This window comes from Gymnoscopelus microlampas, assembly GCF_963454915.1.
Source record: "Gymnoscopelus microlampas genome assembly, chromosome: 8".
Classification (NCBI taxonomy): Eukaryota; Metazoa; Chordata; class Actinopteri; order Myctophiformes; family Myctophidae; genus Gymnoscopelus; species Gymnoscopelus microlampas.
In genome coordinates this window covers 33,571,639-33,587,492 of record NC_139945.1, presented here as the reverse complement: position 1 = coordinate 33,587,492, position 15,854 = coordinate 33,571,639, and the positions used below count along the sequence as shown (strand labels likewise).

At 41.4% G+C, this 15,854-nt stretch overlaps 1 protein-coding gene across 1 annotated transcript; it reads right to left on the bottom strand.

Annotated features, from left to right (window-relative positions):
- Nucleotides 1-2,337: 2,337 nt before the first annotated feature.
- Nucleotides 2,338-15,674, bottom strand: rps6kb1b (ribosomal protein S6 kinase b, polypeptide 1b). The gene is made up of 15 exons (XM_084064785.1): nucleotides 15,483-15,674; nucleotides 13,893-13,936; nucleotides 13,177-13,297; nucleotides 12,292-12,360; nucleotides 10,198-10,345; nucleotides 9,099-9,156; nucleotides 8,435-8,535; nucleotides 8,124-8,214; nucleotides 7,903-7,993; nucleotides 6,844-6,951; nucleotides 6,458-6,520; nucleotides 5,804-5,881; nucleotides 4,396-4,503; nucleotides 3,822-3,934; nucleotides 2,338-3,413 (listed from the first exon to the last, which is right to left on the bottom strand). The coding sequence occupies exons 1-15, from the start codon at nucleotides 15,549-15,551 to the stop codon at nucleotides 3,170-3,172; spliced, it is 1,506 nt and encodes a 501-aa protein (XP_083920911.1). The 5' UTR covers nucleotides 15,552-15,674; the 3' UTR covers nucleotides 2,338-3,169.
- Nucleotides 15,675-15,854: the final 180 nt, after the last annotated feature.

Below are 15,854 nucleotides of genomic sequence, written 5' to 3'. Positions count from 1 at the left end.
CTGTCTCTCCAGCTCTTTAATAAAGAGAAAATGCAGGATAAACAAGTGCAATTGGAAGTGATGACAAAAAGAAATGAGCAGACAAAATTGGAACTGGAACAATATCAAATTGAAGCTGATAAATGGGCACTCTCTCCTGATTGGTTGAAAATGTGCAACCAACCTGAAAAATGTATTTTCTGTTTATTAACCTACCTGTAATACAATGTAACTACCACACTGCGATGGAAGGAGGTGGTCTCCCTGTTCTTCTAGTGGGAAATTTAGATCCTGTGGCCGGGTATGACCACTACTGGTTGACAAGAAGTACTGCATGAAGCCCAGCGCATAATGCATCCCTCCCCTGCTCAAACTTCTGTCTTAGCTTAGCTGTAGAAATGTCAGTGGGAGGAAACCAGGGTTTGAGTCATAGGACATAAATCTTACATATTGCAGCTTTAATCAAATTTAATTTCCACTTGAGCTGATAATGCATGAGTCAGAGACATGAAGATGCTATATACCACTCCAGTGGTTCCCAAACGTTTTAGATCGAGACCCAAAAGAGAAACATACAAAATATATCATGGATATCCTATTTAATATTGAAAATAGCCGATCTACAAGCTCACAACGCGTCGCATCAGTTGTGAGCTTATAGATCTATTTTCACTTTCTGAACTTTCAATTTCTGAGTCTGACAATATTGTTTTTAATTGATTTTTCAAAATCTTTTGAAAAAAAGAAGAAGAAAATAGTAGGAAACGTAAACAAAAGGGATACTTATAACCCATAGAAATCTATCCGTGATCCAAAAATGGGTCCTGACCCACTGTTTGTAAACAGTGTACAGTTCTACAGGTCTGATCAGCACAGGAAATATTTCTAGGTTGTGTTTTGGCAGTGGGCCATTATCTCTCCCATGGCCTTCTCTCCCTTGAGGTGGGATTGCGGCCAGGTCAATTTTCACACTTAATCTCCAGTTTGAACTCACTCCAGAGCTCAGATGGGATCTGTAAACCCACCACCAATAAGAAAAGTGACAAAGACATGCCACATTCAACTCCGCCACTCCACAGTCTCCTGGGCATCCTCAAGGGGAGGGGGGAGGAGCACCAGCATAACACTGTTAGGGTTTCATGTAGTGCAGTGGTCTCAGCACACTGGTGTGCTGTGCGACAAGTTATGGTGTGCAATATATATATAACTATACAAACAGGTGTGACTTATTTAGTAATTTACTACATCAGTACTTTGCCTTTGCACACCTATTTTCCAAACCAGAGGCAAATTCTACACCCTAAAATGGTATTTTAACGACTTTCAATCTGCTGTCCCTATTTTGGACATATTATAGGTGATGTGAAATTTCGTATTCATTTCCCCCCCGCATGTCCCATGTTGAATGTCACAAACGTAACATGCCAAGATGGACACTATAATTCTGGAGTGCGGACAGTTATATAAACCATCGCTCTCTGATTTCACCAGTTCACTTGTACACAATTATACAGTATAAAGACTATCCTGGCGCTCTGAGTAATGCGTGTCGGTTGAGTAGATCTCCAAAAATCACACCCTGTGTGAAGGTAGCGGCGCCTTTGAATACATTATGTCATCGATATGTGTTTATTATGTGTTTATAGCCATGTGTCACGTGAAGCTTGACCAATCAGAGCGTCGACGGGTCTGACCAATCAGAGCGTCGACGGGTCTGACCAATCAGAGCGTCGACGGGTCTGACCAATCAGAGCGTCGACGGGTCTGACCAATCAGAGCGTCGACGGGTCTGACCAATCAGAACGTTGACGGTGAACACGGACAAAGTCAGGTATAGAGCAGGATCCGCTCTAGCGCCGCTAAAAATATACGGAGTACCAACGTCATCAATGTGATGTCATAGATTGGCCTGGACTCCATATTTTGGCATGCCTTACACAGAAGTCCATATATGGGCACAAAAGGGACACAGTCAAACAGATAAGTACAACGGGTATTGCTAAAACAGGGAGGCATGCATTCCCAACTTGCTTCGTACCCGACTTGCGTGGTCCCAGAGTAGGTCAGTGCCTGGCAAAAATATCCAACCTACAAGCGTGTCCATTTTCACTAGGAATACAGGTTTGCCCTGAGATTTTGACTAGCAAATTGATTTATTGTTTGTAAACCACTGCTGTAGTGAGTCGTGACAATTAGTTTTGACACATAAAGCACAATTATGCCTGATTATGTGCTGGCTGATCTAGTGATAGTGATCAAGAGGGTTATGCACTGAAAGTCAGCGATTGTGTGGGTCCAACTACCACATCAAACAAGCCATTCAATAAGTCATCCATGACACCAATAGTGAGAGAATGTAAAAAGTTAACATTTGTGTGTTTTTTTTTATTGAGGCTCATTGATCCATCATTGATACATAGCACAGTTGATGCATCCATTAAAACATCTTTAAGACATAAAGCTATATTCATTATCAGAACCTCAACTCATCAAAGCTGCTCCCAAATGTTTGTTTTTTTCTTCCTTGCAATTAACAAAAAAATCATTTGATCTCATTCAGACCTAGGAAGCATTTGTTCTCCCAAGAAATACTGTCAGAATCTCCCAACCGTTTGAATGGAAGCAATTTCCCTATCGGCGTTCATTCAGAATAGCACAAAGCGCTTTGGATCTCTGTCTAGAGCAGTAGACCGACTTTGACTGCATTTTAGTGTAAATGATGAGTGGCATACTGTATGGATACAATATCACCATTCTTTAAAGTCCAAGGTATGACACTGCCGTACAAAGGCTGTAGATCCCAAAGAGATATCCAGTCCTATTAGTCCGGTTTCAGCTTGGGGGGGGGGGGGGGGCGTGGGTCAAGGGGCACAAGATGAAGGCCAAAGGAGACCCGAGGAACAGAAGGAGGGAAGGTGGATGTGGTAGTGATGGTGTAGTCAGTGTGGCACTCGCTGCTTAATGAAGTCACAGCTCCATGCCCCGCACACACACACACACACACACACAACACACACTAATTCCAGGTAGTACGGCATATGCGTGTTGATGTGCGCTTTTCATTGTCTCTAGTATCCGTCTCTCTCTTTAGTTTTTTTGCTTTTTAAAAAAGCTTTAAAAAAAAGAAGAGAAATATCGACAAAGAAAAGAGAAAAGTAAAGAAACTCTCCTAAAGATGCTTGGCAGCGGGTCATAGGTTCATACGTAGATGCTCGGGTCGCTTAGCAACAACAGGGTACGCTTGCTGCTTCATCTGGGCAGACTGGCGGATGGGCAGGGGCGCCGACGCCTCGGAGCTGGCAGTGACGTCCATCTGCTCTGGGGTGGAGAGCTCCATGGCCTGCTCCTGGGGCGCATGGTGGAGGCCGGGTGCTCCTCCGCCAGGGACGAGAGGGCTACGGGCCCAGCACTCGGGCCCTGAGTATTTGACTGGACTGGAAGGAGGGAGGGAGGGACAACAGAACATGTGAAATGTATTGCCTGACGCAATTATTACATAATAGCCTGATCGCAGTTGTTTGAGGCAACTTTCAAAACTGTCCCGAAAAATCCTCTATCAGGAGACCACAGGGGGAGGTAAATGCTACAATTCCCATGGAAAGGAGCTGACATTCTCTGCCATTTTACATGTAGCGTTTTGTATTTGTTGATGACATGTATTATTGTGTTATTCTTTATGCTATGTTGATGAATTGAATACATAGGACCACAATGGAAACAAGTCTCCAGGACTTTTTTTGTGTTATCCTTTTAGCCTTACTGTCTTGACTGTACTTTGTGCCGTTTACATTTATGACTAATAAAGTAATCAATCAATCAATCAATCAAATCTGCTGGCATACCTGAGAGGTGTTCTTGGGCTCCCCAAAAACCGCCGAGGCGAGCGGATCTTTGGCTCAAACGAGAACCTATCTTTGACGTGTTCCAGGACCGATGGAGCAACATATGTGAAACCCTACAAGGAGTGCAAAACATTTGTGTTTGATTATGTAATTGCCGTTATTGCATAATGCCATGATGTGACTCACCTGTCTTGTTCAAAAGCGTTCTCTAGTCTAGATCAGTGGTTCCCAAACTTTTAGCTCAAGACCCAAAGAGAAATTAGACGTTTGCCCGGGACCCAAACTAGTGAAAATAGCAGAACTACAAGCTCACAACGCGTTGCTTCGCGCCGCATTGTGAGCTTGTAGATCTGCTATTTTCACTACTTCTTAAACTTTGTTTAAATATATTTTAAAAAAAAGTTTCATCTATGAATCACTTTAGATTTTTTGGGGAATTATTGTTGTGACTTCTTTTTTTTTTTTATCTTTTGAAATAATATATTATATATTTTTTTATGTAGGAAACTTTACCCGCGACCCATAAAAACAAAACGAAAGCAGCATCAGCTGGAGTGCACAGTACAGTACATACCAGGAAGGCTTGGTTGGCGCTTTCACTGAGGGTTGAGTCGTCTGGGCTGTCGACTGGCGTCTGACTGGTGAACTTAGAGTCAAACTGACTCACATCGTCTGCGGATTGCTGCAAAGACACAGAGGAAGAGGAGAGGAGATATAAGAGGAGATTAGCGGTTGAGTAAGGGCTATCACGATCAAGACATTTGAAATGATTTGCGATTAACAGTTTTATTGTGTTTCTGGCATTGAACACTGGAACATATACAAAATACAAATGATATTAAAATCATTTATTTAATCAATTTTTGCAGATCTACAAGCTCATAGCGCGCGCTATGAGCTTGTATATCTGCAATAAATAAATAATAACAATCGTGGAAACTTTGTGGAAATCTTTGAATATGCGTTTTAAAACCAACATTTTCAACTCCAATCTGTGCGTCTGGGGCTCCCTGGAACAACATATTTTGAGTTGGGGGTCCGTGGCCAAATTGATGTAATTTTGGGTGATCCTTCACATGGAAAAGTTTGAGAACCACTCATTTAGCAACATACGTTTCTCAGAAAACTGTTTTAGAAGACATTTGTAGAATCCCCAGAAGCAAAGATTTCAGTTACTAATGTTTTCACGATTTAAAAGAAATAGCAGATCTTCAAGCTCATAGCACGGCACTCTGTGCCGCGCTATGAGCTTGTATATCTGCTGGTTTTTTAATAGCCAAAGAAATCTAAAAATGACACAGATTCTTTCCCGGCCTAAATGGGTTAAGTGGATAACTGTGATTATCTCAAATAATTGCGATCAGGCCATTATGTATGAAATGTGACAGGTCTACAGTTGAGAGGAGAGAGAAGAGAACAGAAACATGGTGAGGTACATAGAAACATGAGCAGGTGTGTCCACTGACAAAGGCGGGGGCCTGAAACGGGAGAACACCTGGGTTGAATTGCCGTCTCAAAATCCAACCAATCTAGTTCAGGCCTATGACTTGATTGCACAATAGATGTACCTTTCCCACTGGTAAGATCCATGCTATGAATGTATGCTCTCAAGACATTTGCTCTCAATGCTCTCAAGTGATTTTTGACTTGATAAAATTTTCATTTGCAAGTGTGTCATGTGTATGTATGTATGTGTGTCTGTACAAATATCTGATTTAGAATTCAGCAATTTATAAAAATACAATATTATATATACAGTCAACCTATTTAAGTAAGAAGATAATAAAACCTTGATAAAGACAGACACCAATAAATTATTTGTATTGGTGTTATTATATTCTTCTCTTATAGCATACAGTTGATACTAAATGAGCAATCTTGCAACTAATTTCACATAAATGAATAATCGCGATCCATCGCAATATCTAACAAAGTCATGGTACGGTAACCTAGCAGTACATGTATCCTTGGCTACAACTTACCAAGAAGGGTTTAAAGGGAGGCTCCACTTTCCTGGCCAGCAGCTCCTCCCAGTTGATGTGTCTAAAGAATGGATGAGCCTGCAGGAAGGAGAGTCACGGCACTTTAGATTCAGCTTCAGTGTAGAGTGGCAAAATTTGAGACGCTAAAGATGGTGGCACAGAGAACGCAAGACAAAGCGAAACTGGCCAATCGATGCGCCAATCGACCTTTTTTCTGCAAATGAGCAAGAGAACCAGCCAATCAGATACAGGCGTACATTCGCACAAGCATTCAGTACGTGGAAGAGAGAAACGTTTGAACACCACAGGGTTCAGTGTTTATTTCTAGACTTTAGTTCACTGACTAGATTGTGGATTGACCTTGTTCCCAGGCTTTCTTGCACTTAGCCAATCAGAGCAGTCAGTGAATGTATTTAAGGCATTGCTAAATGTGTGTTTTACAGTCTTTTGTGTGTCAAATAAAAACGTAATAATAATAAATCACTATTATCTAATAAGCAGTTATGAGTTATGACCCCCCAAAAATGGACAGAATATATATTATAAATAGATATTTTCAGTGTTAAAATCAGCGTATTTAATAGATACTCAGGAATGATCTAAAATGGTTAAAAGTGCTATTGGTACACTAATACACTCATGTTTTCCTCTCACCTGCACCTCTGTAGCATCTCCTGCCCCAGCTCCCAGTCTGGATGACGCATTTCTCTTCAGCAACTGGGCACAGGACAGTCAAGAACAAATACATTATTGAAAAGTATGTGAAATATATATTTTTAAAATTGTATAACTTTATGTAAACTCTTCATTGTCTTCGCTAACAGAGTTGAGTGAAGGTCATGTTAGCAAAACAACTTGAGAACAGAAGGGTGGATTTTCATGAAACTTGCAGGGAAAGATCATTGGCTGTTGATTTGAATCAGAACGCAGTTCCCCTGCTGTCCAGGCTCTGAGGCGAAATCTCCCAGACTACTGCAGATGCAATCTTTCTAGTTTTGGACAGTTTTTAGTAAAACAGTTTGTAGGGGTGTGACATTTACCCGTTTTAGGAGATCTCTAGCTTCTTGTGTGAGGTATGGTGGAAGGTTCAGCTTGCATTTCAAGATCTTGTCAATGGTCTTCTTTCGGTTTTCGCCAGTAAATGGTGGCTAAAAAAAGAAACAAAAAAAAAAAGAAAGGAATGTAATGTAATTACAACAGCAAGATGGAATTAAAGTGGTAGAAGTGTTATAAATTGGCCTTTAATTAACACATTGGCTGCCAAAAACGAAGATCTAAGTTCTATTGAATACCATCACTTGGCTGCCAAAGACACAGATCTGCGTTTTATTGAAAAAAAGAAGAAAAAAAAATATATATATTTTTTTATTTGACCCAAAGACCAAGGAGATATGATTTTTCGAAGATATAGACTCCCATCCACTTCCTTGTTAACTTAAAACTTCAAAATTCTGTATCTCGGCTCCTGAGTACTTTTGTTTTTTCATTGAAAAATCTCTGGCAGTCTACTGCAAAAAATCTGAAATCAATGGCAGTCAATGTGTTAAAAGTGGGAGTTGTCAACATCAAGGACATTTTATCCCATCACATCCTCTAATCAACTCTAGAATAAAGCAGTGTCATCTGTGTTTAATCAGTTAATAAAAACTAATGATCAGACAGGACCGTTTAATCTAAGGGGACTGAGGGGAGATGATAACAAAGGAGCCCAAAATCAAACTAGGGACGCTGCAATCATATGGTCAACGCACAAACCTGTCAGCTACCAGTGCCCCTAAATTCTCCTTTGAGTTTTCACCCTTTTTCTGCCCAGTTTAGTCAATGCCAATTGCTTCTTTTCACCTGACAACTGGGAGTTTCACAGGTGTGCGTGTTATGTGTGCAGAGGTTCACGCTATCTTCCCTAGTTTCCTGTGACCAGCCAGGAGGAGTCACTGTGTAGTGACATGGACATGGTCCCTCGCTGGTTTCCCACCCGGAACACCTGCCAGCCAAGCCAAGAAGCCTATAACCCAGGTCTCTGCGGTAGTGGGCGTTTCATCTCTAGTACCGGTAGTTCACTTTTTAAATGTATATGTCAATTAATTTGTTGAACTCACCGCTCCTGTAAGCATATCATACATCAGAGCACCCAGACTCCACCAGTCAACTGCTCTGTTGTGTCCACTTCTCATTAAGATCTCAGGAGCCCTAAAAAGCATAAATACACATTGTTAAGAAGATAGACGGAAGGTGGGAGCATTTGCGTAGTACCGGTATATATATATTTGTGTGGAAGTGTGTTAACAAATGAGAAAGGCAGGGAGCAATACTGACTTACATGTATTCTATAGTACCACAGAAGGTATGGGTAACGGTGCCATCATGGATGGACTCTTTGCATAGGCCAAAATCTGTCAATTTTACATGCCCTGGAAGAGAAATGATACATTATAACAAATGGATTTTTGGAAAATATTTTAGGAAAATGGTCCTCACAATGTCTATTTCTCAAATTCTACTATACTCGTGTGGATGTGTGACCCTACAGTACGCACACACGCACACGCGCACACACACACACACACACACACACACACACACACACACACACACACACACACACACACACACACACACACACACACACACCTTGGCTGTTAAGCATGATGTTCTCAGGCTTCAAGTCTCTGTAGATGATGCCTTTCTGGTGCAGGTGTCCCAGGGCCATGGAGATCTCTGCCAGGTAGAAGCTACACACAAACGGTGACAATCTTTGGATTATGGTGTAAAAAGTAGATGTTTGCAGCAGTATTTATTGCTCGGGTGTTTTCTTCTTAAAAAGTGGGATTCCCTTCAAATGATTTATGCTTGTGTCGCACCGAAAATAACTATCTGAAAACAACGTGTCGCGCATCAGTGTTTCGGCTCGCGGCTCGGTTTGGCGCGCGGGTCGCCGCCCGGTTTGGTGCGCGGGTCGCGGCCCGGTTTGGCTCGCGGGCCAGTTTGGCGCGTGGGTCGCTGCCCGGTTTGGCTCACGGCTCGGTTTGGCGTGCGGGTCACGGCTCGCTTTGGAGCAGGGCTGCGTGGCTCACGGCTCGCTTTAGTTGTATGCGTCCCGTGGACGCAGTGATGGTTGGTTTAATGCGTCAGAGACGCAGGACGCAGGGCTAGCAGCATCTCTGATTTAATCAAAACATTTATTTTGCTATATACTGTACATAGCAACAGGAACTCCAAAAGGGGTTCCCGTCTTGAAAGGTACAGTTAGTTACAAATAGGGGTTCCCGCCCTAAATGGGTTAAGAGATACTCACCAGGCCGTGTCTTCCATGAAGATACCCTCCCTCTCCAACTGCATGAAGAGCTCTCCACCTGCAGAGTCCAAAAACACAACAGCATTAGCTTCGTCATCAGCTACACTGGTTCTCAATGTCTCAATGTCAACCCTTACAGGTCTGTAACTCCAGAGAGGATACAAATGTTTGTTTTGTACACTCTCAGTTATTATTATTTTTTATTTATTTATTTAGTTCAATTAACACTGAGGATTTTACAGCGTAGATTGGGGTTCCAGTCCCACAGATCATATGGTCAAATGGTTGTTCGCTGCCTGATGCATATCGTTGCTGATATGCAGTTTTTTATTCGATTTCTTTAAATCTTTCGGCCTGTTTTTTTAAATAAATATTTTTAAGTTAATACACCAATGATTTTATACAGTGCACGTAGGTGGTAACCCACATATTTAGGACACTTTACATCTAAAGCTTTTAAAATGAGTCTACCCCAACACGAAAACAAGCCCATCAGTATTAAGAGACAGTAATGTCTAGTGGGTTGAATGGAATCTCTGGAGACAGAAGAGTGGGTGGAAAGAATGGCTAGACATCAATCTTGTTGTGAACTGGGCATAGTGTAACAAGTGTTAAGAATGTGTTCACTTCAAACACTAACTACCATAGAATTGTTGAATCTCTGAAATTACAACTACACAAATTTCATTTTGGTGGTTACAAACCAATAGAATAGCAGATCTACAACTTCACAATGTGTCATGATGTGAGCTTGTAGATCAGCTATTTCAATTATATATATTTTCAAAGTATAAAATAGGGCATAACCACTTGAGCCCTATTTTATACTGCGTTGAACGATGGTGTTGCGCAATAAAAATAGTGGATGTACAAGGTCACAATGCATCACATTATGACAGCAAATGTCCTTTTTTTCATTATTTTATTTCAAATGCAACCTATATTGATATACTGTAGCTAAAACAGGGTTAAAAGTGGTTAAAATATGCGGCTGTATGTTTGTGTGTGTGTGTGTGTGTGTGTGTGTGTGTGTGTGTGTGTGTGTGTGTGTGTGTGTGTGTGTGTGTGTGTGTGTGTGTGTGTGTGGCTTTGTACTAACCACTGAGATACTCAAGGATAAGGTAGAGCTTTCCCCCCGTCTGGAAGGCATAGATGAGGTCCACGATGAATGGATGCTTCACCTCCTCTAGAATATTCCTCTCTGCCTTGGTGTGGGCTGTGTCCTTAGCATTGCGTACAATCATAGCCTGGCGGATCGCAAAACGCACGAAAACAGCATGTCACAAAAGCCGAGATACACTAGGAAATGTATTTTAGGGGCAACATATATGGGAAAATCTCCCAGCAACAGAGAACTAAATGAGAGACGGGGCAGAAACCAATTCAGCAGGTTCTCTGGCTAATTTAAAGAAATACTTCATACCCACTATGACTTTTTTCCAATCAATTACTCACCCCCTAGCCACGGGAACTAGGGTTGTGGCCCCACCTCACCCCCCAGGTGCCGCACCCCCTCGCGTCACCACCCAGAGTTTGAGAATATTGATACAAAAGGTAATCTGTCACAGTAAATCATAATGCAATTGGAGTATGGGAATGAATCATAATGCAATTGGAGTATGGGAATGAAATAAAAAAGGCCTATTTTAGTTTTAAATAAATATTCTTAAACTGCAGGTTTTTTGTTGTTACCGTGAATGCACTGTCCGTCCGTGACAAATACTGTACATGTATTTATGCCTTAATATTACCTCTCTGTACTGGTAACTTAAACAATAATTGTTAAGCTTTTTGGTTGTATAATAGAAGCTGAAAACAATCTGCTGTCTAATACCCATTACCCAGCAAAATAAATTCAGCATTTACCACGATCATAATACCTAGTAATTCAACTACATATTTGATGGGCATTGTGCAGTATAAATCAAGGTTATTGGCTGCTGTGTGGGCAGCGTGCAGTTAAACTATCAAATGTTCAAGTGGACATTTGGCTAGCTAATCAAGCAGAAGCAGTGTGGCTATTAACCTCGGTCCCAGCCTCACTCATCTGCGAAAAGAAGAGCCTGGTCACGACCTAAAGCAGCGAGTGTCTAGGAAGTCCTGAGTGGACATATTTCCGTTTCCCCCGGAAACGATATTTTTTGACCAATCACAACACTCGTTTCATTCACGGAGAATGTTAACAGATTTGTAAAGCATCAACGTCATTTCCTTGGGCGGTACTTCCGCCAAATTCAACCATTTCCGGTTGTCAACTTCCTAGACAACCAACATCGCAGGTCTTGCCCAGGGTGTGTGGCTATAGGCAGAAACTAATAGATTGAGACAGTTTCTTTAGTTTTTTAACCCATTAAGACCTGAGGCTGATTCAACAAATTCCTTCTAAAATCAGCAGTTCTCAAACTTTCAATATTTTTCAAAAATGTAAAAAAATAGCAGATGTACAAGCTTTAACTTGTAGATCCGCTATTTTTGAATAGCTAAAATCTAAAATGACACAAAATGCTTTCGCGGTTTAAATGGGTTAATAGCCAAGACTGCAGCAGGGCTGCACAAATGGCAATCTACCAACTAGTGGTCATATCTTACCCAACCACTGGCTTCAAGGACAGCAAATATTTGCAGTCAGAAACAACATAATACAATTTTCAATTGTCATTGTTGTCATATTATTAAGAGTAGAGCCAGACAGACTGATATTTCGGTTTTGCCGATATATCGGCCACTATTTGACTTTTTTGACGACCGGTTTCTGCAATTATGCAGCCGCTGGTCATTATCGACCCAAATTTTTAAGCATTTTCAAGCATTCTCAAAAATAGCTGATCTACAAGCTCACAGCATGCCACATTTTGCAACGCATTGAGTTTGCTGATCAGCCTTTTTTTTTTTTCATTTTATAAAAAAATTGAATCTAGTTTTTCATATTGATTAGAATGGATTTAGCAATTTTAGAAATCAGTGAAAACATCAGTAATCGGTCGACTAGGACACTCCAAAATTGGGATCGGCAACGGACCCAAAAATATGGCATCATCGGTCGGGCTAAAATGAAGTGTACAAATTGAAAGCCACAGTGAGGCACTTCATATCATTATGTGTGGATGATTTATTGTACTGTACAGTATGTCAACAGCTGCTCAGAAGAAGATTGCTCAAGGGACAGAGTGAGGGAGGGTGGGGGGGCAAGTACCTTCTTTAGGACTTTCATAGCGAATATTTTGCCTGAAGCAGCTCCAACAACTTTTCGAACCTGAAAAACCTGGACAGGAAGAGAGTGTATTAACACATCTGTCACTATGAAATAAACCGTTGCAAATCGGCACTGTCGGGTGGACACCTCGTATGTCCAAAACCGTTTATTTTTTTGTTACTATTCAAAAAATTATCTAAAATAGTTAAAGTAGCTGATCTACAAGCTCACAGCGCGTCGCATCGTGACGAGTTGTGAGCTTGTAGATCTGCTATTTTCCACTACTTTTGTGCGACACTTGTATGATGAAGTAGGGCATTCATTTACAAAAATACAAACAAAGTTGAAACATGGAGATACAAGGTTTCTGCCCAACAGCAACAAAATGTAGCAATTGCTTCACATTAGAATGGCAAAATCAAGTGTGTGAATGTGCATGTTGTGTTGGGGGAACATTCTGCTTCTTGAGTGCCATCAACACCCGATAGTACATATTATTGCTGTCGGGCAGAAACCTCCTACTGTATCCCCATATTTTAACTTTTTGTGTTTTTTTCATAAATTAATGCCCTTCTTGATCATACTACAGCGTCACACAAAAGTATCAAAAGTAGCAGATCCCTAAGCTCGGAAAAAAACACGGCGCCATGTTTTGAGCCTGTAGATCTGCTACTTTTGAATTTTAATCCTGAAAAGTAGCAGTTTTGGACATATGAGGTTTCCACCCGACGGAGACGATATGATGTCTGACATGTATCCCAGGTGAAAAGGATGTGATGTCAAATACAGTTACAGGTGTGATGCCTGAACTGCTGAGCTAGGTCCAGGCATGTCAGTGAGTTAATGCATGTTTTTTACTCATATTTGCATCAACCACACCAATACCTTTCCATAACCGCCTTTTCCTAGAACTCGCAGCAGTTCAAAACATTCAGGTCTGATGTTTTCGGTTCCTTTGTTGACGTTGTCCTCCGATATCTCGATCTTTTCACAGTCGTCCATGTTGCTGTGTGTGGAGAGAGAGCCGACAGTACTGAATCCATTTCAAATACCCGCCAGTTTCACAAAGCTTATACTGTACATATGCATGCATGTAGGCCTGTCATAATTATTACATAATCATCTAATCGCAAATATGAGATTATCGCAATTATGTTTGCATAATTGTCATAATCGTTTCCATGCGTCTCTTTGTGACGTGTTGTAAGCTTGTAGATCAGCTATTTGTACATGTAGAAAATGATTAAATATGTCAATAATGTATTTAAGTTATTTGTCATTATCTGCCCTGTGCAATTTTTGATTACAAAGCCTAAAAGGCAAACAGAGTTGTTTTATTCATAATTCACATGTTCAACGCCAAACAAAATTAAATCACAATTATTTGAGTGACAATTAATCTCACATAATCACACACACAGACACACACACTCGCAGACATGCTCGCAGACATGCTCACACACACACACACACACACACACACACACACACACACACACACACACACACACACACACACACACACACACACACACACACACACACACAATGGACATAAACAAAAATACATAAATAATACATGCATGACGGTAAGTACTTACAACTCAAATCCGCTGCACTGCTCCATGAAATCATTGATTTGAGCCTGGCAGAGGAAATAGAAAATAGCCATGATTTAATTACAGCGCTCCACTGAGGGGACAAGAGTATATGGAGACTGCCTGACAGCTGGCGTACGAACAGCAATATGAATTTAGTTTGGCATGTCTTTCTTCATTGCCTTTCATCACAACATTTTATCACTTAATTTATGTGCGCAGCTGCGGTTTCAATAAATAAACAAAGTGGCCCTACAGTGGTTTATCTGTCATGTATAGACTTACAGATGCTAATAGTGTCCTTTCAGTAATTCAATCATGAATGATGCTGAAATGTGGGGTACAAGACAAGAGGGGGTACAATTCAAGTGTTTTAAACATGTAATTATTTGTCATACGATTAACTTAGCGGTTAACAGTGTTCAACTTTGGCCATGCTGTGATTTTTAAGAAATGCTTTAATCCTTGCCACATAAATGTAAACATGATGCAAGACATTAGGCAAGAGTGTCTGCTCTGTACTGTAGTAGACAACAGTTAACAAACACCGTGAGGAAATCCACAGCTGCCACTAACAGAAGAGAGACTCTTCTAGTAAAGTCAACATACAGAACATGCCATGGTACAGTACAGTGAACTGTGCAGACCCAATCATCTGTGATCTATGATGAGTGCAGAGTTCACTAAACCAGTGGTTACCAAACTTTTTAGCTCAAGACCCAAAAGAGAAATCAGATGTTTGCCCGGGACAAGCTCACAACTTCTTAATTTTTTTAATAGAAATGTTATTTATGGCAATTTTTAGATTTTATTTATTTAAAACTTTAGAAAAATGTTGGAATTGTTTTTAATTGGTGAAAAGTTGTGCTTTTTTTGTGTTTGTCTTTTCTAAAATCTTTTGAAATAATTCATGTAGGAAACAAAATAAATGGGATATTTACTCGTGACCCATAAAAATTGGTCCGCGACCCAAACATGGGTCCCGACCCACTGTTTGGGAAACAGCAATCTACAGTATGAGTGCACAGAGTTCACTAAACTGTACTGCAATCCCCTGCAGCAGACTGGTCTGGTGGCCAGATCTGGCAGTCAGATCAACTGTTGCATGGCAGAAAGCAACCAAGGCACATTGTTCACTGCAGCAGCGCCTCGGTCATAAGTCATAAGGCTCTGTTTGCAGGCAGGGTGTACAGTGGGTGGAGGAGGCATGCATCGCATCACTATAGTACTACGATCGATAGCTGTCAGATTGCAAATCCCCGGCTCTGTAAAGCATTTGCAGCAACAAGTACCACACAGGTCACTAATAATACTGGACCAACGCAGAACAAGTGACAGCTCGATCCATGGTGGCTGTCATCAAGCATTAACATCAGAGCTAACATTAGCCTACTACAGTTTCACTGCTGTCAAAAAAGGAAGAGGCCCCGACAGCATCAGCTGCAGTTCAACTAGACGGGCCTGGCTGTGCCGCTAGCCTAGCATGCTAACAGCTACTGTACTGTGTTACACACACAGTATATCCACACAGCTATGGAACAGCTTTACTGTCAAAGTCCCTGCAGTTACACACACAGTTTTACTGTAAAGTACCTCCTCAATCTCATCATCGGAGACAGTCTCCTCCGGCTGGTCCAGATCGATGTCGAACACAGCAGCCATGGCTGTGTGTTTTGGTTGGGATTGAGACCGTGAGAATAGCTAGTCTTCTCTCTCTCTCTCTCTCTCTCTCTCTTTCTGTATATCTCTCTCTCTCTCCGTACAACCTCATGGACAAACACACACCGCCGCCATAACCGGCTACTACACGGAGCATGCGCACTGCGCGGCCGACCCGGAGGGGCGGGGTCGACTCGAATTCACATTTTTTTGTAGGTGTTACACGGAGACTGGTGACCCATCGTGTGCGGTGACTCCAGGGGTCGCTGTTCGAACACGGTGATCATGTTGTTCACAAATAAAACT